At 44.8% G+C, this 22,796-nt stretch overlaps 1 protein-coding gene across 17 annotated transcripts in view; it reads right to left on the bottom strand.

Moving 5' to 3' along the window:
- Positions 1-5,261: 5,261 nt before the first annotated feature.
- The window catches only part of KIAA1217 (KIAA1217 ortholog), a 219,056-nt gene continuing 201,521 nt past the window's right edge, over positions 5,262-22,796 (bottom strand). For 8 of the 17 annotated variants that reach the window (XM_068404366.1, XM_068404364.1, XM_068404368.1 and 5 more), the window contains 6 exons: positions 17,992-18,146; positions 17,226-17,372; positions 13,363-13,482; positions 8,227-9,912; positions 7,629-7,751; positions 5,262-6,893 (listed from right to left, as the gene is read on the bottom strand). In XM_068404366.1, the coding sequence (XP_068260467.1) occupies positions 6,399-6,893; positions 7,629-7,751; positions 8,227-9,912; positions 13,363-13,482; positions 17,226-17,372; positions 17,992-18,146 (2,726 nt within the window). In that variant the 3' untranslated portion in view covers positions 5,262-6,398. Of the gene's footprint in view, positions 6,894-7,603; positions 7,752-8,226; positions 9,913-13,362; positions 13,483-17,225; positions 17,373-17,991; positions 18,147-22,796 lie in introns of those variants that run through there. The other 9 variants (XM_068404377.1, XM_068404378.1, XR_011048509.1 and 6 more) reach the window with 8 other exon arrangements.

The raw sequence follows: 22,796 nt of genomic DNA, 5'->3' as shown, positions 1-22,796 counted from the left end.
GTCCATAATCGTTCCCAAGTCATAAAGAGTGAATACCAGTATCTGCCAGTCAAACCATTACTGTAGTATGGGTCTTGAACTTCTTATAGTTGTAACTATGAAGATAGTTTGTACACTAAAAACCCTCTGTGTGTGAACTCTACCAGTTATATTTCTTCTTTTTTCTTGCATCCCTACTTGAAAACAAAGCAATTCTTAATCACTGTGGGTATTCCCAGGTCTTACACTGTCATCTGCTTGGCAGAGGATTAAGCCTGTATCAATGATAAATAGGCAATGAACATTGTGAGCATAGAAAAATTTACTCTACTCATGTGTCCTGTTACTGAGAAGAGAAGGAATTATGGTAACTAGGATGTGTAGGCTGACATGGTTGCAAGCAGACTTCATTTCTTTCCAAAGTGACTGTCAGTCCCATGCTTTGATCTACTCTGTTCTGGATCCTTGTGAGAAATCATTATAAAAATTGGCTGTCAAGAAAAGCATCAGATACAACAGTTGAGGATCTGTGAAACTTCTCGCCATGTAGTGTGCATTTAGTACCAATTCACATAAAAATGAATCGAGTTCTTGTGGTCTCCTTGCAAACTAAAATGTCTTTCCCCCCGCAAGCAAGCAGGATGTTGGTGCTTTAGTTTTTCTGTGTGCAGTGCAAGGAAGAACGGGTGTGTTGTGAGACACAGAGTAATTGATGATGGTTTTTGTTTCAGTCCTAATAGTAAAGTGTGTTTCAACCAGAGAGTTCAAAATATGGTGTTGTGATGCCTCTGTAACGCTATTCATCAGCAAATACCCATCGTCTCTTACTGGAGGCATATTTTGTCCCATTATTAGCCTCAGAAGCTTGTTAGTGTGTGTGAGCGGCCACAGTAAGTCACACGGGTCTTCTCGATGAAGCAGTATATTTACGGAGGTACATAAGGGGTCCGTGTCTTACTCTGATCTGGCAGCCATTTTGATGGATCAAGTTAATTTTCATTTTGTGTTTTTTATAGGTAACTAATGGTTTTAACTTCTGAGTCTAATATGACTGCCAACTCCTACGCTTGAGAACATAGACCTTTTATTGTATTCACTGGAATAGGGCACAACTTAAACCAGGAATTGTATTGGCTGGCAATGCTACAGGTACAAATCTAAGGCCTTGGCAGAATCAATGGTACCTGCTGTTGCTGCACTGGCTGCATGGAGGCTGCAGAGCAGTTGCAGAAGGAGCTGGGACAAAAGTCAGGGATATCAGTGGGGGTGTAAGAAAAGGATTACAGCAGTTTGGACTGCCACTGCCTTGCTCTTTCCGTGTAAATCAGGTCTTGGAGGAGATAACCTGTCAGGCAGAGTGGGAGGGAGGGAAGCTCTGGGGAAGCACTTGACTTGAAGGGGAGATGCGGGGAGTAACCTGTCAGGTGCATCAGGGAGAGGAGATTACTGAGCTCCACCTGAAGAAAGCATGTGGCAGCGTACCTGAGGCTGGGAAAACACCAATGCTTTTTCTGCTCTTTGAAGACTGCCAAGATTTGGGGCCACCTTGAATTCTGGCCAGTGTGGCAACTGAGATGACAGATGCTTTTAGGAGCCATTGCTGTGCCCTCATCTTAAGAGCAGCCACTTCAGACCCTTACATGTGTTTTCTCCTCCCATCTCCTCTGGAAGAGAAGGGTGACAGTCTGATTGACACGGGAAGGGAAACGAGGTGAGCACTGTTCGTGCCAGTATTTCCTCTGGAAGCTGGATTCAGCGGGGTGGGCAGCTCCACAGGGGTCACAGAGCCATTGAGGGACCTCTGGGGATCCCCCAGTCCTGCCCCAGCTCGGGCAGGTGCAGCCAGAGCTGGTTGCTCAGGGGTGGGGCTGGTCAGGTTTTGAGTATCTCCAAAGATGGAGACTCCACAACTACCTGGGCAGCCTGTGCCAGTGTTTGTGCTTCCAGTAAAAAAACGGCTTTTTTTTTTTTTTTTTATGTTTAAGCAAAATATCTGGTATTTCAGTTTGTGCCCATTTTTTGTTTTATACTCATCAGAAGGATTCAAACTGGCTTGGAAAGTACTTTTGGTCTGAGGACTGCTTGGATGCGTAGCTGCAAGTCATTAGGAACAGGTCTAAGCTGAGATCTGATGGGGAAATAATGAAAGGATGAACCGTGGTGGTAGCAAGAGCGTTTGGATTTTTAAAATGGTTCCAAACAGCAGTTCCTGTTTCAGTGGGAATCGGTGGTGAATTTTGAAATGCCTTTTCTGGGATCTGGTGGCTGGAAGGTGCTGTATGACTGCTTTTTAAGACTCTAAAGGGCTTGCTATCGTCCCCATTAGTGTTGCTCACAGCACTGATAATGCGGAATTAAGACATGGCCGCATTCCCAACTGTTTCTTAACTTCTTTCACACTGCTGCAGAGCTGAAGGAAAATCCTTTGCTGAGCTGCACACAAGGGTCTCTTCCTGCCTGCAGCACTGGAGGAGAACCTCTCTCCTCTTTGTCCAGGCTGGACGAAAGAGTTTGAAATGTGGCCTCATCTGCTACAAAAAGCTGTGTTCTTGTTTCCAAAGCCAGGTCATTATGCTGTCCTCATTTAGACAGTAATCAAGCAATTAATTGTGCCAGCCTGCGGAAAGAAGGGTGTAGGCTGGTGTGTGGCTGGGAGGGGAAACGACTTAAAACAGACTGGCCATGGTTGAAGTGGTGTGTGTACCTGTGGCTCACGGTCATGAGGTCATAAAAATCCGCCTTAGTCGTCTGTTACTGAACCTGTGAGTTTTTAAGCATGCAGGAAGAGCTGCCTCTCAGGGGGGGTCAGGTGGATTTTGGCCATGAACATTTCTAGGCAGAAATGTCCGGCACATCCCTTCCCTTTTGTGCCCTGTGCATCCTCTACTGCTCTGCCTTCTCACCACCGTGGCCTGCCCAGCACAGGGGCTGGGTGCTGTGTAGCTTTGTTTTTGCGGCAGTGCCCGTAGGTACAGCCAGCTGGTGCACAGGGATGGCGCTTACGCTGCTGCGAAGTTCGGGGCTGGCTCAGACCACAACAAGCAGCAGGAAGGTCCTGCTCACCTTCCAGCTCCTTCCACCTCAAAAGGGAGCAGTGAGCAGCTTCAGTTTGGATATTTTTTGAGCACTGAGGTCCCATCGCATCTGGACACGTGGGATCACTGCACGCTAAAGCAGCTGGACGGCTGCCTACAGAGGAGACTTGTGCTGCAAGTGCACCTGCGAGCAGGTCTGGTACCCTGGGGATGTGGCACTCTGGTGGGGTGTTTTGTTCTGAGGAGCCTCTGTTGTCTTTAAACTGCCCAAGAGCTGGTGAGAGCTGGATCTGGAACGGTGTGTGCCAGAGTGCCCTGGCGACAGCAAGGAGGATGGGCTGCTGTTTTGCACATTCCCTTTTCAAACACCAGCCAGCTGTGGGGAACGTGGCCGGGCTCTCACCAGCTGGGGGCTGCTCTGTGAGGGCCAAGCCCTCCGTGGCAGTCGTAGCTGCCCTGTGGCTCTCGTCCCTAACTGGCTCCAGTCACCTCCACCAAAACTGCCTCTTTGTAACTGGTGTGCAGCGAGAAACTTGGCTTTCTAATCGCTAGCCTGTGCTGTTCCCTTCCGTGCTCAAGGCATTTAGTTACAGACTTGCTGATTTTTGTAAATACTCTGCCCAGCGTTCAAAAGCGTTCCTGGTGCTGAGCTGCAGCCTGTGCACAGCCCTTCCCCGCCTGCGTATGTGAAAGCCCGACAACTCATTGCTGTACAAGTAGGATGGGGAGGGCATCAACACCGCCTGACTCCCGATGGTCCCGGCAGCGGTGCCGGTGCAGTGGGTGATGTGCTGAGACTGTGGCTGGTTTCCTGGCGAGTGCTGCACCCCAGCACTGAGGGTGAGGCACGGCGGTGCGCAAAACGCAATGGGTGCTGGCAGATGTGCACGTCACAGTGTGGCTGAGGCCATGAGTGGGTTTTTGTTCACTCCTTGATGGCAATTTCCACATTCAGCACCACAAGCAGTAATTACCTGTGCAGCACTGCCTTCCTGCCCCCTGCACACCCAGTGACTGGGCAGGGACCCTTGGTTGCTTCACAGCTACTGTCCGAGTCTAAATTCAAAGAGATACGGAGAATGTGCTGCTGTAGCCCCTTGCCTGAAGAGGTTGTGAGAAGCAGCAGCTGGAGCAGTGCCAGAGCCCCTGCCCACGGGTATGTGCTGCAGGGCTGTGGGGCAGAGAGGGCCATGGCCAAGGTCTGGTGTCAGGGCCCCTGCCTGGCTGTACGATGGCTCGTGGGGGATGGCTCTCATGGAGTTAACAGAGGATCAGGTATTAGCACACACTATTTTTCAATAAGTACTGGCTCCCTGGGGGATATCAGACCAACAGCCTAAGAACAAAACCGAGCATGTCCATCATTTAGCTTGAACTCGTATCTTGGCTGTGTACTGTAAAGGGGAAGCACAGTACCCAGCCTCCTGGCGCTCTCTGTGTTTGCTCTCTGTTGTGTGGGGACATGCAATAGCCCTACCTGGTAACAAAATACAGCATTGGATCAGGCTTGTTCCCTTCCAAGCAGTGGAGTAATGTACTCAATGCTTGAGAAAGTAGAAAAGACCCTTGGAAAGTGCATGGCCCGGGGTGTGCAATGTGACAGAAGTGTTTGAGAGGTTCTTCCCACCTAAATCAGCTGCTCCCAGACCAGGCTTTGGAGCCGCCGCTGTTCTGTACTGGCTGGAAGGGAACTGGCTTCACTCCGGTCGTTCAGTGTGAGCGCTCTGAATTGCGCCTTATGCTTTGCTTTGGCTGTGAAGCCACACGGCCTGTCCTGGGCTCGGCTCACAGCCTGAGGCTGAAGCTCCTGCGTTGTGCACGCACGTAGGGCAGCGAGGGGATGGCACTCAGCATCAGCGCTGCTGGAACTAGGCTGTGTGTTGTGCTGGTGAGATATGAGTTAACGTTTACATTCGTTAATTACTCCCCCTGCGAGGGATGCAGCATCTGAGGGCTTGGCCTTGAAATGACACTTTTAAGAAACTTCCTGTTTCACAAGGAGGAAGACAATCAGTCAAAGGTCTGGGTGCTTTTTTTTTTCTTGATAGTTTTCTAATGTGGAGTTCCAGCAATTAGCTTTTGTCCAGTTAAATTTGAAAGACCCCATTTTAAAATTAATACTTACGTATGGCTTTAATCTGGGGAAAATAAAGTCAGTTTTTCTCCTGATGGTTTAATGCTCTCAGGCAAAGAGCTTAACAGCTAATTGAGACCATTATAAAAGTTATTAGTGACAAAATACAAATATGTAAGCATGCAGCCCTTTATTTTTGTGAAGATTTTTGCTTATCATAGTTGTGTGCTTTACATTATGGTGTTATACAAATAAATGTATTTACAAAACCATGAGCTATGCAAGCTTCTTGCTTTTTTCCCTATTTGACTGCTATCCATCTTTTTCAACCCTTCCTCATATATATATTTTTAAGCATGCATAAAAATTAACCTTTGGTGTTGTAAAACTACTCTATGTGCCCAGCCACATACAGTATTTATTTATTTATATATATATTTATAGATATGTACAAAAGTTTGCCAGTATACAGAACAGTACAGAAGTGTACATTTTAAAATCCACAATGCAATACATTAATGGGTTACCAGGTCTCAGTAAAAGAAAACTGAAGGAAAAAGGGTGGATTTAGCTAAGAAAAAAAAGTAATCAGCAACTACCTATATGTGTAAAACAATTTATATTTTTTTTTCTTGGCTTGGCAAATTCTTAAATATAATCTGAATGGCAGTGCAATAGATTGAGTTGCCTCATACACACTAAGACCAGTCTTGTTCTGTTTCTTGTGTAGAGGTTTACTGTCCAGCATACTACTTTCAAATGTACATTACAATAGTATCAAAATGTTTTGGCAAAAAGATCTTGAAAGGAACCATGACATTTGTTGACAAAAATAGAAATCTGTAACAAAGCTAAATAACACCAAAATAAAAGAAAAATATTATTTTAGTTTCAGTTTTACAGTTGTGTATAATCACACTTTAGTATATCTCTGTTCACTTCTAGTCCCCATGATGAAAAATAGCTTTATACAAAACAACTTACTAAATTTTTAACTATACATTTTCCCGTGCTCAGTACACCGCTGTGCACACGCACTCCAGTTCACTCACACACCTTCACACTTTTTTGTAGGAGGTGCTGCCTATAGGAAGAAAAACGCTCTTTTATCATTACAACAGCAACAGAGTTGTACAAAAAAAGCTTCACTCTAATCTAGTGTAATAACTCAGTATTTAGCACATGATTAGTATTTAAGCCTCCAGCAATACAGCAAAATGGTTACATTCCCCAGTTAAAATATTGGCTGCGGATTCTTTGAAAATGAACAAAAAGCCTCAGTGAACTTGCACGCGTGCTGTGCTTAGCCTTTAGGATGGCTCCTTGGCTGTGGCTGGGGTGGACTTGGCGGCATTTCCGTTCTGTGCCTTGTAGCTGGTGAAGCTAGGGGTGTGGATTGTCCTGATGCTCTTCACACCTTGGTTCAGTGAAGGGGGAGAGGTAGAGGAGGGGGGGGAGGTAGAGGAGGAAGGAGGGGGCGGCCGGCCGTTTTGAGTCTGTAGTGAGAACGAGAGATGGTGACCTTTCCCTGGGTAAGTGGGGCTCTGAAACTTGGAGGAGCCGTTAGAGACAGAGGGGATGAGGGAGGTAGAGTAAGTTATGCGACCTGTCTGAGGACCAAGAAGGTTAGAGGAAGGAATGGAGGTTTTAGTAGGTGGATTAAGAGGGTTAGAGCTGTCACTGCTAGAAGCAGGTGCTGAGCTGCTTTTCCCAGAAGTGGGAGAAAAGGCTGGGATCTTAGAAGCAGGTAGGGTAGGGGAAGTAGCCTTATAGTCCCCACCAGCTTTCTTAGCACTTCCATTAGCCTGCAAATAAAGACGGCAGGAGACAGTTTGTCAGAAAGCCAGTAACATGATAAACCAACAGGACCTGGGAAAATAGCCCTACAGAGAATAAGAATTAACAGTTCGAGGTCTGAGCTATGTCTTGCAGCAGTGGACTGGACCTGGTAGAAAACCCAAAGTGCCCAACGAGGAGTGCATAGAGAAAGAGAAAGAGGCAACAAAGCTTTCGGGAGAAGGCGCGATCTATGGGTTATAGACCAGTCACTACATTGGCCATGCTTCTGCGTTACTAATGTGTGAATAGACATGTCTGGCCAGAGAGTTAATGTGCAGGTACTGCCATCTATTACACCAACAGGACAGTGTCCAAGGCTTCCTGTAAAGACTCTCTGAACAGAAGCATTCCCAGCTCTCCTAAGGAACTGCCACATTTACCAAAGGGAAAGTAAACAGGTAGTTGACATCTTAAAATTACAGCTCAATACCACAGTTAAAAAAAAAAAAACAAAAACAAACCCAAAACCAAACAAACAAGGAAAAAAAAGCAGCAGGTGTTTTATTGCAGACATGCATGCACAAGCACGGTGAAAAGATCAGTAGATACTGTCATGCCCCCAGGATCCAGGATGTCCAGTTAGACCTCACTTGACAGACAGGCATCCGTTATTTGGTATAATCTCAGTCATTTACTGGAGTTTTTAAATAAACAAACAACATGAAATGTCCATCCAAACACTGGGTTTAGGGTAAAACTACCTGTCTGTATTGGCGTGGATCCTGTAGCTTGTGCTGTTTGCCTGCTTTCTCCATGCTTCCTTGTCTAGTTTTTGAAGCCATGGGGACCGGCATCCGGCTTGTCTGGGAGGCAGCGCTGGAGCCCTGTGGAAACGAGTGGAGGGGCAGGGAGGGGAGACAAGGAGAAGGCGTGATCAGTACCGGTGTGCTTGAAGAGGAGACTGCACACCATGCGCCAAGAAAAAAAAGCCACAGTACTACATGCAGGGAAAGTTCAGGAGCTTCACACCACAGGTGTTAATTTCCAGAATCAAATGGAGAAAACTGCTCAGCTACTGATCAGCCTGGATTTCATGTCAGTGACGCTTGTCATTTCACACAGCGGATTATTCGACCCAGCTCCCCTGCATTTGCCCATCACCAATCAGCAGCAAAGATTTAAAAAAAAAAACAAAAACAACCCAACAGTCTATTAGCTGTTAGACACCTCGTGGGGAGCCCAAACAAGCCACCTGAAAGGAAGCAAACAAATCACAAGACCACAAGACCCTCTTGTTTAATGGTGATTATTGCAGATTTTAGAAAGCAGCTGGAGGTTTCATTTCTCGGACTAAGGTACCTTACGTGAAGTGGCTGGGATTGACGGAGGGGGCTCTCTGCCAGCAAGGCTCTCATCCAGCACTACAAGTTCTCGGGGTGGGGTCTCTGGTACTATCTGGGCAGAGAAGGGGACAGTGCTTCCCTCAGAGCTGTGTGTGCTTTCAGGGATAGATTTTGGACTCATTTCACTGATGGTGTTTTCCAGCTGCTTTATAGTCTGCTCAAGGCTGTCTAGCGTTCGGTATGTACTCTGTCGAATTTCATCAGTCCTAGACAGGGACGCTGCAGCTCCGGAGCATCCCTCTTGCTTCCCAGAAGGACTTTTGTCACTGTCCTCAGGCTGAGACCTGGTGATTTCAAATCTCTTTGCTTCCTTGTGCTGCTTCAGGGTCCCATCTTCCTCCTCTTCTTCATAGACCACAACCTGCAAGGTCTTCTTCCCAGTCTTGGTTCCTGTCCGTATTGCCTGTGTCAGAGCAGCCAGCTGCTTTTTAGGGAATTTGAACTTAAATTTTTTCTTAGAATCTTGCCTGCTTCCAAACTGATCGGCAGAGTCCAAGTTTGCTTCCGTGTTTAGCCCATAGATCTGACAGTATTTGTTAAAATTCGTCTTCGTGCTTTCTTCCTCTGCAGGAGGTCTGGTTTCTACAGGGTCAGAGGAAGACTGAAGGTTAAATACGTACTGCTCGTTGAGACTGTGAGCTGCTGAATACTCTGTGATTGCTTTTCTGTCATTAACTACTCGTGGCTCTTCCTTCTGGCTCTCAGAGATTTCATGTGCTTCATTTTCTTCCTCCTCTTCCTCTTCTATCTTTTCCTCTGTCATCATTTTCTCCAACTCCTCATCACATTCCTCAAAAATTGTAGAAAGTCGCTTATACGCTGACCTAATATCCATTGGCTCATCAAAAATGATGATGACAGGTTTTTTGTCCAGACACACCACTGGCTCTTCGCCATCTGTGTTTTCTGGGATACCCTTCTCCGACGCCACATCCTTCCTCGTGTCGATGTTCACTGTTTGCACATCTCCGCCTTTCCTGCTGACTATATCGTGAACTTCCCCGCTCGAGAGGACCTGGACAGCTGTTTTAGTAATCATGAAGGCGATGTTTTCTGTGGGTGAGTTGTCTTCACTTGGAGAGCTAGCCGGAGAGTCTGGCTCTTCAATGCTGTTCACGCTGTTACTTCTGGACACTTTGGGTCTTAGTACAACCTGATTGTAGTTGATTGCAGAAGCTTCTTGCTCCTGTGAGGAGGTTTGAGGCCCCATAGCCTCCTGTGTGTGCCTCATGAGAGGGGCAACGCTGCTGATGGGGATATGCTTGCCCTTGGTCTGCAAGGCTTCACCCTGTGGCAGGCCCTGGCGAGCATCTCGTGAGAGTCCGTAGTTCGGCTTTTGTTTTCCAGTTTCAACATCTGGAAAATGGGATCCTAAAATATCTCGAGCCCCTCTTCGTTTGTCATCCTCTGGCAAACTGACACCAGACAGGTTTGTGCTCATATTCTGGAGGTTTTTCTTAGAATAGTCTCTACTGTCTACAAACAAACCCTTGCTAAATGTAGGACTGTCATTCATTGAAAAGACAATTTTACTGTCAGCTGTGCTGGATGAATCAGAACCCAATTCTTCTTCAGTTTTCCCTTCCCTCTTCTCTTTAGGATGGTCACTATCTGTGAGAGATCCTGTTGCAGCCCCACACACCTAAGGGGGAAAGTTGGATTACTTAGTTATTCAGGGCTGTTACCTTTATGGGACCTTTTTTTTTTCCCCCAAATTAATCATCATATTCTCAGGGGAAGCGCAAACCTCATGAACTCACCACTCTACTGCTGCACAGACATGTCTGAAGTTGTCATCTGATTCCTGTCTTTCTTCGGGGCAAAATTCCAAATTCTGGCAGAACGGCGCATGACGGTACTGCTCTGTGCTATGCCTGTGGCCAGCACGGGTTGTTACCTAGGGCTCCTGTCTTAACAAGGCCTCCAGAATATGCAAAAGCACACTAGTTACCTTATTTCCAACACAGTGCTACCTTGACCCACTTACTTTTCAGTTAAAAGAAATCCCTAGTTTGTGCAAGATTGAAGTTGAAAAGATTCACAGTATCTGATCAGGTTCTGCTGGGACACATCAAAGGGAACCTGATGTGGAAGGGCTACAAGCAGGGCGCTACGGCTTGCTAGCTCACCAGAGAGCCAAACGCAAGAGTCTGGCTAGCCTTGAGAGGAAGCTTTGTACTGGTAAAAGCTGATTTTCAAATTACAACATTTTGCTGCTTCTACTGTTGCTCACACCTGAGCAGCACTGTTTCCTCACAGTTAGTATGATCACCGTCTGAGCATTTCTAAATCCTCGCTGCAGCTTAAAAGTACTCCTTCAAAATTACCAGTGGCACCCTGCAGCACCTGTGGAAGTGCAGAATGAAACGTTGAGCTACTTTCATTTATAGAAGCAACTCCAAACAGCACACAGAGAGGTCATCCACTAGCTCAAAACCAGTATATTCCCAGCAATGCAAATTAAAGGGGACTTTTTTCTTTATTTTCAAATGAAGTCCCCTGGAGATGCTGTTTCATAATACCAGGCTTTTCTTTGGGGCTCGGTTTGTTAAGTGCTAGTGACAGCTTAGGATAAACACCAATCATCAGGATGAGGGAGTGACCTGAAGAGACACCATGCTTATGAATGAGCAAGAGAAATCTACAGACAAAAGATGGCTTGTCAAGAAGGAAACAAATCTGGCCTCAAGTGCCTGAAGGCAGTGAGCTGAAAGCATTACTGCTGACATTGCTTGAGACTAGAAGCTGACTCCTAACACGCCAGAAGGACAGATTATACTTATATGAGCATCAAGACGTGCAAAAGATCAGTCAGGAGAATCACCCTCCCAGCTGAGAAGAATGAGTAACGGTACAGAAATCCACAGGTTGGCTCGTGCGTGTACTCCCCATGCATACAGAGGTGCACAAGGAATAGTTTCTACATCTTGTGTGGTATTTCTTATATACTGTCTGAGGATTTTACACAGAAAAACTTTACACACAATCAAAACACAGGCACGAGAAAGTCAGCGATAGGCTAGAGTCACAGTTTACCTCTGCAAAGGCTTATTAGCAGTAACAAGGCTGTGCAGCTGCTCCGCGGATACCCTGACGTCCCTCGTATTTCTAAGTAAGGAGGAGCTATCACACAAACCAGCCACAGCCAGCGAGGCATCAGTGGGCAGGCTGACACTGTCTGCGCTTCATGCTGAGAGCTGGTATCAGCACAAAACACCAGGGCTCATGGTCACCCCAGGCCCACACTTGCTAAGTGGTAAGAGCCTCCCAGTCCCATTACGCGTCAGAGCTCCCAGAATTAGGCCAAGCCGTTTAATGGCACTTGTCAACAGTGACTCAGAACTCAGTGACTGAGTTCCCATTTCTCTCTATCTTTTTTAGCAAGTTTCACTTCTTGTTCCAAGCATCAGTGCAACATCTCATGGTGTTATTGTACAATATATCTCATTTTAGGAACTGCTGCCTTTCTACTAAAAAAATAAAACCACAACAAAATGTATTTCCTCTATGAGTTTATCATGACCATAATGCTCCATATTTAAAGCCAATAAACACTCTGTCATGTCAGATCTCATTAACCTTAATTTCCTGGACTCTGTGTTTATTGCAGTTTATGGCAATTACTTGGCAGTGCACTTGTGCAGTGTCTTGAGTGGTGACCCAGGTTTTTGTGTAACAATATGATCTTATTCTGACACCAGTAGTAATGAGGACAAATAGAAGTATGTTCACACACTTTTTTTTTTTTTCTTCTCCATAACACTGTCATACACTCCACAACAAAGCAATTTTTCCCTTTTACTCGTACCCATGAACTTGTACCCTCACCCAGCCAGGTGTTTGCAGCTTTAGACCAGAAGTGCTGTTTGGGCAGCTCCAAGCCAAGTCCTTGTGTGCAATGCCCTGACCTGGCAGCAGCACCTTCTGGGGGGGTATGAATTTTGATGCTCATAGTATATCAGACACCACCATCTAGGTGCCACCTTGTGCTTTCCAGCTGCAGTGCCCTGTGCAGATGCAGCTCACTGCGGTTAGGGCAGCTGGGTTCTCCTCTGCCTTGGGGACCTGACAAAGTCATTTTCTCTCTCCCTTGCCTCACTTTCTGTTAAGCGAAGTCAAAGTACAATGTCTCCTGTAAAATCCTGGGGGAGCTACTCATGATGCTACATCAGAGAAGGTATTACTGCTATTTCCAATTTGCATACACACACACAAAATGCATGACAAAGTTGAAATGCTGTGCTGAAGAGCTGTGTTTTCTTCCTCACCGTACCCCCCTTCATTGCAAACTGGCATTTAGCTGACAAGCTGTCATGCCTGCACGACTCCCTAAACCCAGCAATGATTCAATTCACTGATCTTAAATTTAAAAAAGAGGTCTGCAAAGGCAGAAATATTTGTCCTTTTCTTCATCCTGCACATTGGCTGCCCACTAAGACCAATATCAACTCAAATGGCAACTCCAGTCCAGATACAGCTGTGAAGTTCACCCCAACCTGGGTATGGCCCCAGACACATCGCACCTCTTCTAAGTCCCATCACCAAAGAGTGAATCTTGGGCATTCACTTTCAGAGTAAGGGCAAATTTGGCTCATCCACCCTGACTCTATCTTCCAACAAACTGAATGGGATTTCTGAATATCTAATAACTATTTCTGGACCAACAAATGAAGCAAAATAAAGCAGAAATTCTGTAAAGTGGCTCTTGAGACTGAGAGGAACCCCTATTTCTCCTCAAGTCAAGTACAAAGCTTAGGACAGATGCTTCACCATTCATTGCCAGAACAGCACGGGAAGGATGTTCTGAGGAGTATGTGCATCTCTTTGGCGGAAACTGATGGGTCCTCTTTTAATTTCACAGAATCATAAAACTTCATGCAACCCTTGTATAACTGCTGATGAGACACATAATGTAGATTGATGTAACGTTCCATATGAAAGTTTCTGAGACATACTGAGATAAAAGGAAAGAAACCACTGGACAGTGGTGGGTGGGGGTTACAGAGAATAAGACACAAGAAATAAGATTAGTTTTGAAGGAAAGAAGGTTATGCCAAGACCGGGTGGCATGTTTACAAACGCCACTTGTTACCTTCTTTTCCTTGTGGTGCATTAAAGTCCCAGGCCTTATGTCTTTAACATGTGTATCATTTCTGGACTGTTCAGCATGACTGTTTGAGTTTACATCCATAAAAGAGCACTTCTGGAAAGCCTAGGAAATAAATACTGCAGGTTATCAGGAGACCAAGTAGCTTTCATACAGAAATGTCTGGAGACGACAACTACAAAGAGAGCATTTATTTTTAACGTTCACAGCTCAACAATATCATTTACAAGCTCATGAGATAATAGAGATTTTAGACTATCAGACTAAGAGAAATAGGGCATACTCTCCAATCTGCCAGGACTGCACTCTAACTCATCATGCTGACCTCAGTGTTCCCTGCAGGGAGACAAGCTTGATTTCTATTTTTACAGATGGGCAGACGAAGGCACACGGAGTTGCTGCAAACCATGCAAACTTAAGTAGGAAGCCCATGACGAACTCTGGGCTTGCGACAGTACCTACTTCCTAGTGTCTGATATCTCCTCAAAATCCCCATCAGATGTATTTTGGCCTCGACAACACATCACTTAATAACTAAACGTAAGGTTTTATGTGTTAAAATAAACGAATCCCAAAGCTCAGCTCTCTTCACCCCATTTACTGTCCCGAAACACTTCTCCTGTGCTTCCTTTATGCCTTCTCATCTCCATTCCCAATGAGTATTAGCAGGGGTTTGCTGTTTCCCTGGATAGAACAAGCAGAGCAGAAATACAGATTTTCTTCCCCAGATGTTCTAATCTGGAAGCAATCTATATGTTGCCTGCAGAAATGTGAGGCAGAGGTGGGAGCAGCAGGCCTTACACATTCAATAAATGAGAGAAGGCAGCATCTAATACCTCTTCCCCACCCCTTGCTGTCCACTCAGCTCCCAGATTTGTCTGTCTCATAGAACATCATGCAAGAGCTACATAACTCCACTTCTCCCCACACAAACTGTTATTAAAACTTGGAGACGTGTCTTTGCCACAGCCCTTACTAATGCTTCAGATGCTGACAGTCCACTTCAGGTTCCTCCTGGTCTGGGAACACCCCAATATATGGGCTTGTGAACTACTGGCCTCCCATCGTGTGTACCCCAGGGCATGCCCTGGACTTTTCAGTCCTTTGTCTTGCTATCTTCTTTCCATTTCCTTTGGGTTTCTCTATCCAGCTGGCTCCCAGATCCAGAGGAGCAGAACCATCACTGCCACCACTGCGCAGCGCTGGCTTCAAGTGTGATTCACTGGGCTTTCACATGGTCTGCCACTGGTGAGGTGTACAGGCAGGACAGCTCTGTCAGCCAAGGGAATGAGGGAGGAATGCTTACAGGAGTCAAACACACCATGACACACAAGAAGATTGTATTCTTATACCTTGTAGTAGGGAAATTATTTAATTCCTGGCATCTCATGAAATGAATAGCCCTGATTACAGATTAGAATCAGGCCTGTTCTTTAAATATTGTACTCCTCATATGTATTGCATGTTTATGCAAAAACAGAAAAGTAACAATAATGAAAAAATCCAGTGCAAAAATCAGGGTGTAGAGTTTCTTCTGATTTTCCATTACATCTATTTGTATGTGTTTGTAGACCAGAGTACCTAAGATGACATGGAACTATTAGAACAAGTAGTCCTACTCCTCATAATACAGGGTATGGACTTGCCCCAGCTTACCCATTTGTGAGACTCAACACAAACAGTGATGTGTTGAGTCAGGCATACCGTCTACAAAGGCATCCTCAAAGTCCTTCAGACTTTAAGTGATGAAGAATTCACTATTTCCCTTGGTAATTTGTTTATTTATCACTTTTGCTCCAAAATACCTATAACAGTGTCCAAATATATTTCTGTGCTATAGCAGCTGATATTAGTATGTCTTTTTCCGCTAGATTAAAAATGTACTTCCCAGAAAGGTACCTCCACATTGTACTCAAGTCTCTTCCAAACCTTCATATTCTTACAGCCTTTTCAAATAGGGGATGCATGGACACTTAGTCATGGATGCAGCAGCCCAGTGCTAATCACACTGATCCCATACACAGAGATAAAAACACTCCCTGTTCTCACATCTACACCCAAAGCAGATACTAACTTTGTGGCAACAGCACTGACCTGGGACCTCCTGTCAACTTGTTACTGCAGCTCCTGTTCCTTTCCAAGACATGCAGTTGTAGTCTGGCCTATATTTGTTGTTACTAATGTGGACTTTTTATTTCTGTGAATGTATTATGACCATTAAGTGATTGCTGTCATCTCCCTGCTCTCATACTTCACTAGTTTTAATTAAGGATTAAATTTAGTAAGGATTTTAAATGTATTTCCAGGCCATTGATGAAAATAGCACTGGGCCTGTAGCTGGTCTTGGTGGGACCTGACTATAAACACCTGCATCAAAGGCAACACTTTCAGAGCCAGACAGCTCTCAATCGACCTATGATTTTTTTTTTTTTTTTTATACTCCATGGTACCAGATTTTTATCAGAATGTTGTTATGATGTTTGATCAAATGACTTACAAAAATGTTTACAGGTACAAAATTCAGTTTAAGCAGTCAAACCTGCTACTTTATCAAAGGGTGTTGTTTGCTTTGACAGATCTGTGTTCCATTATATTCTGTTTACTATAGCATAACTGTTTATGTCTGTCCTTTAGTTCTTCACCGATTGAATCCTCTACCTGATTTTCCATTATTCCGCCTATGACTGATATCACACTAATAAGCCTGTAGCTCCTGGATCAAGCAGTTTGCCCTTTCTAAAACATTTCAACCTTCTAAAGTACCTGATATTTTGGTATTTGTTTAAAATGAGCGCTGCTTGTCCTCAAAACTAGCACTAAAACACTCATTCCCTGTTGAGCTACCGTGTCTCTTTGTCCTCTCTAGCTCCTCTCAGCTCCCCTTTCCAGACCTTAATCTCCATTTCATTGTCAGCAGTTGCAAGGCAGTGGGGTTGCTTTCCTGGAGACAGGAGACAATGTGACAGTTTCACTGTGCCCAGCTCTCCTGTCACACTATCCATTAGCACACAAACAGGGAACAAGGGTAAACCACTGCAGGTAAACCTGCAAACCAGCTGTTTGAAGCACTGGTGGGTGAGAGTTGAGCAGGCTGCACCCATCACATGTAACAGCTGCTGCTTAATATCTGCATCTCCTGTGCTGCCTACACTCCCTGGGCAGCACCAAACCCACCTTTCGGTAGGTGGACAGCAGGATCATCTCATGTCATGACAAGTGCTCTGACACACCCCAACAATAGAAGTTATAGCCAGTTAAGCTGATCCACATCTCCATTCTTCATATGGGCATAGAAGAGGACAGAGGGTTCCCCTGGGAAGCTGGAGCTCACTGATGGTAGCTGGAATAGTTGGCTTTTACTGCAGCATCGCCATCACTGAACTAAACTGGTCTATGATGTGCTATCAAGCGAAGGACCAGCAGGAGAGCCCTACTCCTATACCACTGGCAGAGTAACGTACCAGTTACACAACATGGAACACCAAATGTTTTAATGTTCAAACACTCTGGGAAACACTGGACCATGGCATGCAACAAGTGAGCACAACCTGCCAGGAGCAGACCCAGTACTCTCTGTTCCCACCAATGTTAACATGAATGATGGGCTCTCAGCACTTTGCCAATGTGGCACTAAGTGAGAAATGCTAGGCCAGGGACCACCACACCTAATGCACACCAGTATTTCACTTGTCCCACCTATGTGTGCAAGATTCTCTCACGCGCAATAAAGCCAGACTGGATGAGACTGGCAGACGTACTTTCCTTCATATTCTGAGCTATAAACTGTGCTGAGACCCTAGAATTGATATTGGGCACAGGTGTCTTCATGTGCAACCCAAAGGGCATACCTGTAATTCTGCCATTATTTTATCTCCTTCCTCTTCCTCTTCATCTTTTGCAGCTGATGCTACAGCATGCCCTGTGCTCCGAGACAATGCCTGATTCTCTTTAGGGGCTTTGGATTGTGCTATTTGCCCAGAATCTTCACTGCATTCCTACAAGGGGATGAGAAAGCACAGACAGACAATATAGTTGAGTCCTCCTGATGTAAAGCCAACACAGAAAATTCAACACTACTGTAATTCCCCTGTTGCAAGGTCCCTCTGCCTTTTTAAGGAGACTGCTACTTCATCAGTTCAAAAGCAACCAATACTGCTGATGTGACAGCATTTTCACAGATTAAAAAGCTTCCTAACTTGGACGTCCCTCCACTTCCTTCAGGGAACAGAACAGATGGGGTAAGGAAGCCCAAAGAAATGAATTTGCAACATCTCTGTAAAAACAGTCTCAAATCTGAGCTGATCTTCCCCATCTGTGTAAGGCGTTTTTTATTTTTAATCTTCTTACAACTCTAAATGAAAGCAGCCTGTGACTTGACTTCTACATTGCTAGGAGATAAGAGCAGCAAGACTCCTGTAAATAGAACTGATCAAACCTTACGTGTTCATTTGGCCTAACAGTAGTGTTTCCTGGTAAGCAGTTTCAGTAGCTCTCCAGGACGTAGCTCTGTCTCAGCTTATTTTGTGGTTTATAGACACAGCCCAAGCCTGGGAATGTTTCTCTGTGCCAGCCACTCATCAACAGTCTGATTGCCTAAAGTCTGAATCATCAAACCTTGACAACAGCAGCCTCTTTTCTAGCTGCGTAGATGACATCTCCTGATCTCATTGTGGTTAGTCCTGCACCTGGCAGGTAACTGCGCCGCGGAGGTGGAGGAGGTGGAGACTTGGTCAGTTTATCATTATCCTGTTCTCCATCAGGAACTTCTTCTGCAAGTAAACAGAGCAGCACAAAGTGAGCATAGGTGAAGGAGGGGAAAAAAGTATTTGCATCCCTGCCTCAATTAGAAAGGAAAAAAATGTTGTAAAAGGTCCTGCTGCTGAATACATATGAATAGAAACACATTTGGGATTCAAGTGGAAATGCCTTGAACAGAAGCAGACAGTGCTGCACTTGCACAGAGAAACCATGTCGCTTCACCCAGAAATTTTCAGCAAAACTCTTGTCCCCACATCACTGTGGCTGGGTACCAGCCCTTAGTGTACACGTGTGACAGCACAGCACACTTCTGCAAATCAATCACTTGTAAAGAAGCATGTAGGGTGCAGGTTCAGCTGGGTACCTGGTTACAGATTGTGCCCCTGTAGCCTCCTTTGAAAGTGTGGCCAGTGATGTGGCTACTAGCAAGACACCAAAGCTGGAGGCTTCTTGTCATTCTCAGCAATTCTGAAGCAACCAGCACACATTTCTGTTCTGCCTGGGAGGTGCTGCTGGCAAGGTGCTAGGAGAGGAGCTGAAGAGTTTTGTCCATCTTATAGTTGGACAAAACTAGCTGAGTTCAGACAAAGGCTGAGAGGGAAAATGTAAACCCTGCTCTGGAGATGCCACCTCTCCAGTTCAATGAGTCCTCTAGCACTTGAGCAGGGCAGGAGAGCACCAAGGGCAACTGCACTTGCTTCTCTTCTAAGACAGCATTTTTTTTCACTTTACTTGTTACTAACTATTCCAGGAAGGCACAACTTTGCCTTTGAATTACCATATAAGAGCCCTATATGTATCTTTCGCTAATCCATGAATATTCAAACCAGTAGCTGAGCAGAGCCAGCCCTTTCTTTCCCAGGAAAGTCTTCCAAGACAAGACCAGTTTCTCAAACTGGTATTTCCCCACCACAATGCTTCCCCACCCAGCTGCTGCTTCCTCTTCCCCACCGTCACCAGATGGCATTTTTTCCAGAAGCAGCATTACATTGCTCGTGACCTGTCCCTATGTGTTTCTGGTCACAGGCTAAGCATCATACATGGCAACAGCCACCATGTTCACACGGCTGTTTACAATGTTTGTTTTCAAGAGTGAGAGAATGACCTTTCTGCAGCTACTCAGTGTTATATAAACAGCTGGAATAAATATAACCCAGAAAGATAAAACCTCCTGCTTTTGGGATTACACAGCTGTTTAGGACTAAATATTCCCCCTGGGCAAGTTATTGCATAACTGTCCGCTCCCGGGGCTGTGTCAGGCTCCTCTGACACGCCAGCTGGCCCCTGGGGCTGGATGGAGCCCTTGTCTGACCCAGCCTCATCTTTGTTGCCTTCTTAGCTCAAATGTTCTTTGAAACTGCTTAAGCTTAAAGAAATGCTCTGTTGTATGACCTCCCTCCCTGCTTATCTGGCACTCACTCACAGGATTGCAATAACAGTGAATTTCCAGATGCTCTTTACATTAGACGACTTATTTGGTCAATATGCACCGCTAAGTTTTTCATGATGTACTACTGCTGTAAAATCAGAATAATTCTCTAAGATGGTGTTTAGCAGACTACGATGTGGGGCCTGTGCAAATCCCTACTCCTTTTAATGGGCTCAACCCATTACCCTCAAACTGATAGTGGCTCTGACTGCAAGAACACCAAAGTTATTCTCACACTTAATACAAGCAAGGCTGGAGGAGAGACAAGGAAGGCACAAAGACAGAAAGACTCCTAACATCTTTTTCTTATCTGTGAGACATTCATCCATCTCCATCTTCAAAATGGGAAATAAAAAGGAGAAACACAGACAAGAGAAATTGTCAGTGAGTTGCAGGTGCACAGGCTATCAAAGGCTAATCCCCTCGCATGCTTTAACTGAAGTGGTTAAGGAGAGGTTGTGATGGGGTTTGCTCACAGTCAATGCAACAATATTGGGCAAGATGTAAAACTTCAAAGCTGGATTTCTATTCTCTTTACTAAACAATGTTATTTCCTCAGTCTAAATGGGAAGGAAAAGAAACTTTGGAGGAAAAAAAATGAGGAAAAGACCTTATTCTAATACTTTTTTTTTTCTTATGGCTGAATTGTTCTAGTATATTTACAGAGGGAGGAGTAAATGGACAAGTACAATTCACTCAGTCGGAGACTAACCATGATCAAAACCGCTATTTTATGGAAATTTCTTTGGTGCCAAAGGGCTCAGTGCTTCTGTGAATAAAATGGGAGTTGTTCATTGCCAGCCACTTCACTGAACTGAAGCATTCTTCAACAGGAACAGCCAGACTGGAATTAATTTCCCCATCATACAAATTTCTACTTGCACCAAAAAAAATCCAACATGTCTTAAAACTATCTCAAAATAATAATGCCTACTTTGAGGCAGCCTTTGTAGTCAAATTAGTAAACTGTCTTTAACGGTAGCTACTGATTGCTCAACACTTGCAAAAATCAGGGCATTCTCACATACGAAGGCACAAAGAGAGACGGAGCCCAATTTCTAATGTAGATGCTAGAGACATTCCCCATGTTTTTCCCCAGTCTTGATAACAAAGATGAGTTAGAGTCAAGACATTAAAGAAGTATTTACAGAGTCATCTTCAAAATTGTGTAAAGTGTGTGTTTTTACTTTGTTTTGTGCTTTGCAGAGGAAAAAAAAGTGTTTCTTAATTGGGTCTGTGTGGAGAATGGCTGAGACAATATATTCTGGCAATGTGATCCATCTGGCTTCTGCAGCAAAGCCAACAGAGAACTCTGCTAATTTATGGCCAAAATGTCTTATGCACTATATTAGTAGGTAGGTGGTCTCTCCTTCCTTATGTTGCTCAGTTTTCTAGTCTAGGGCAAACTGATATTGAAATTTTCATCTTGAATCATAGAAGAGTTGAGTGGCATGCAAGATATTTAATCAGATATTAAGGAAAAGTTCTGTTGTTCCCTTATTTATGTTACTATTACAGGATTCATTATGCACAACAGAAGGCAAATGTCTCAATCATCTCATCAAATTTCTCCTTAAATCTGCTGGCTACATACTGTGCAAAATTGTATTCTAGAAGTGGGTAAGTTAATTATGCGAGTTACAAAACCCATATGGTATTTAGTTTCACTGACATTTTCTATTTATGCCACACATTATGCACCTCAAATACTGTGTTCAGTTTTGTGCCCCTCTCTACAAGAAAGACATTGAGGTGCTGGAGCAAGTCCAGAGAAGGGCAACGAAGCTGGTGAAGGGTCTAGAGCACAAGTCTTATGAGGAGCGGCTGAGGGAACAGGGGTTGTTTAGCCTGGAGAAAAGGAGGCTCAGGGGAGACCTCATCGCTCTCTACAACTACCTGAAAGGAGGCTGTAGCAAGGCGGGTGTTGGTCTCTTCTCCCAAGTAACAAGTCATAGGACAAAAGAAAACGCCCTCAAGTTGTGTGAGGGGAGGTTTAGACTGGATATTAGGAAAAACTTCTTCACCGAAAGGGTTTTCAAACATTGGAACAGGATGCCCAGGGAAGTGGTGGAGTCACCATTCCTGGAGGTATCCAAAAGACGAGTAGATGTGGTGCTCAGGGACATGGTTTAGAGGGGACTTGGCAGTGCTAGGTTAACAGCTGGACTTGATGATCTTAAAGGTCCCTTCCAACCAATACGATTCTATGATTCTATGATTATACAAGATAATTGTGTTGACAGCCAGTAATCTCACTGAATGGTGCCAGAATTCTAAAATTATTTTATGATGTTCAACAGAATTTATTTTAAACATGTATGTTGTGAAATGTCCAAGAAGCCACAACTTGTCAGTGCTAAAGGTGTACCCAGAACAAAATGCTGGATCTGAAAACACTCCTCTCAAATTCTATATGAATTTGTGTACACAAGCCCCAGGGCATCGTTTTGCAGCTATTTACAACCTTGGCATGCCAAAACCTTGAGTGCAGCATGCAGCTCTGGTCTCCACAGCTCCAGAAGGACACAGTGCAGTTAAAGAAGGGCAACTGAAATGAGCTTGGAGAGGGAGCAGCTGGCCTAGATGGAGAGACCAGAAAGGCTGCAAGTTTGCAGTTTGGAGCCCATGGGGCAGGCTGAGACCTCCAGGATATGATGAAGCTTTATCCACTGCCTTCATGATTTTATAAAGGGAATGCAGAGCTGTTGTTTGCCACATTGCAGAATATGAGAACTATGGGGAACTCAGTGAAGCCGGTACGAGATCATTTTAAAACAGATGAAGGAAAGCTCCTTCACGGGATGGGGAGTGAGCTCCTGGAGCTTTCTGCCACAGCAGTTAGTATCAGCAGGTATGGAGGAATTACTGGATAAAAGGTCCACAACAAAGATGAAAAGGAGGAGGCTGGGATGTTCCCTCTAATATGAACTAGAGGTGCTGGGGGAGTGCTAGCAGACTGCAGAAGGTGGCCAGGTTCTGCACTGCCCACAGACAGTATCTCCTATTGCCACTGTGAGAGACAGACTGCTGAGCTGGATTGACTATTGCTTAAGTAGCTGGGTAAGAATTTTGCAGCTGACTCATGTTTGGCTAATTAGGTAAATCCAAGGTTTGGCTGAGGCATTTTCTTTGTTTGAACTTTGAAGAAATTCAGACATGGATTTGTATGTTAAATTGTGAAAGAAATAGGACTGGAAGGACACCTCATTATGCTGACACACAAATTAGCTCT

Source organism: Nyctibius grandis, chromosome 7 (assembly GCF_013368605.1).
Source record: "Nyctibius grandis isolate bNycGra1 chromosome 7, bNycGra1.pri, whole genome shotgun sequence".
In the NCBI taxonomy this organism is placed as follows: Eukaryota; Metazoa; Chordata; class Aves; order Nyctibiiformes; family Nyctibiidae; genus Nyctibius; species Nyctibius grandis.
The sequence above is the reverse complement of the archived record's forward strand: the minus strand, read 5'-3'. Positions and strand labels throughout refer to the sequence as shown.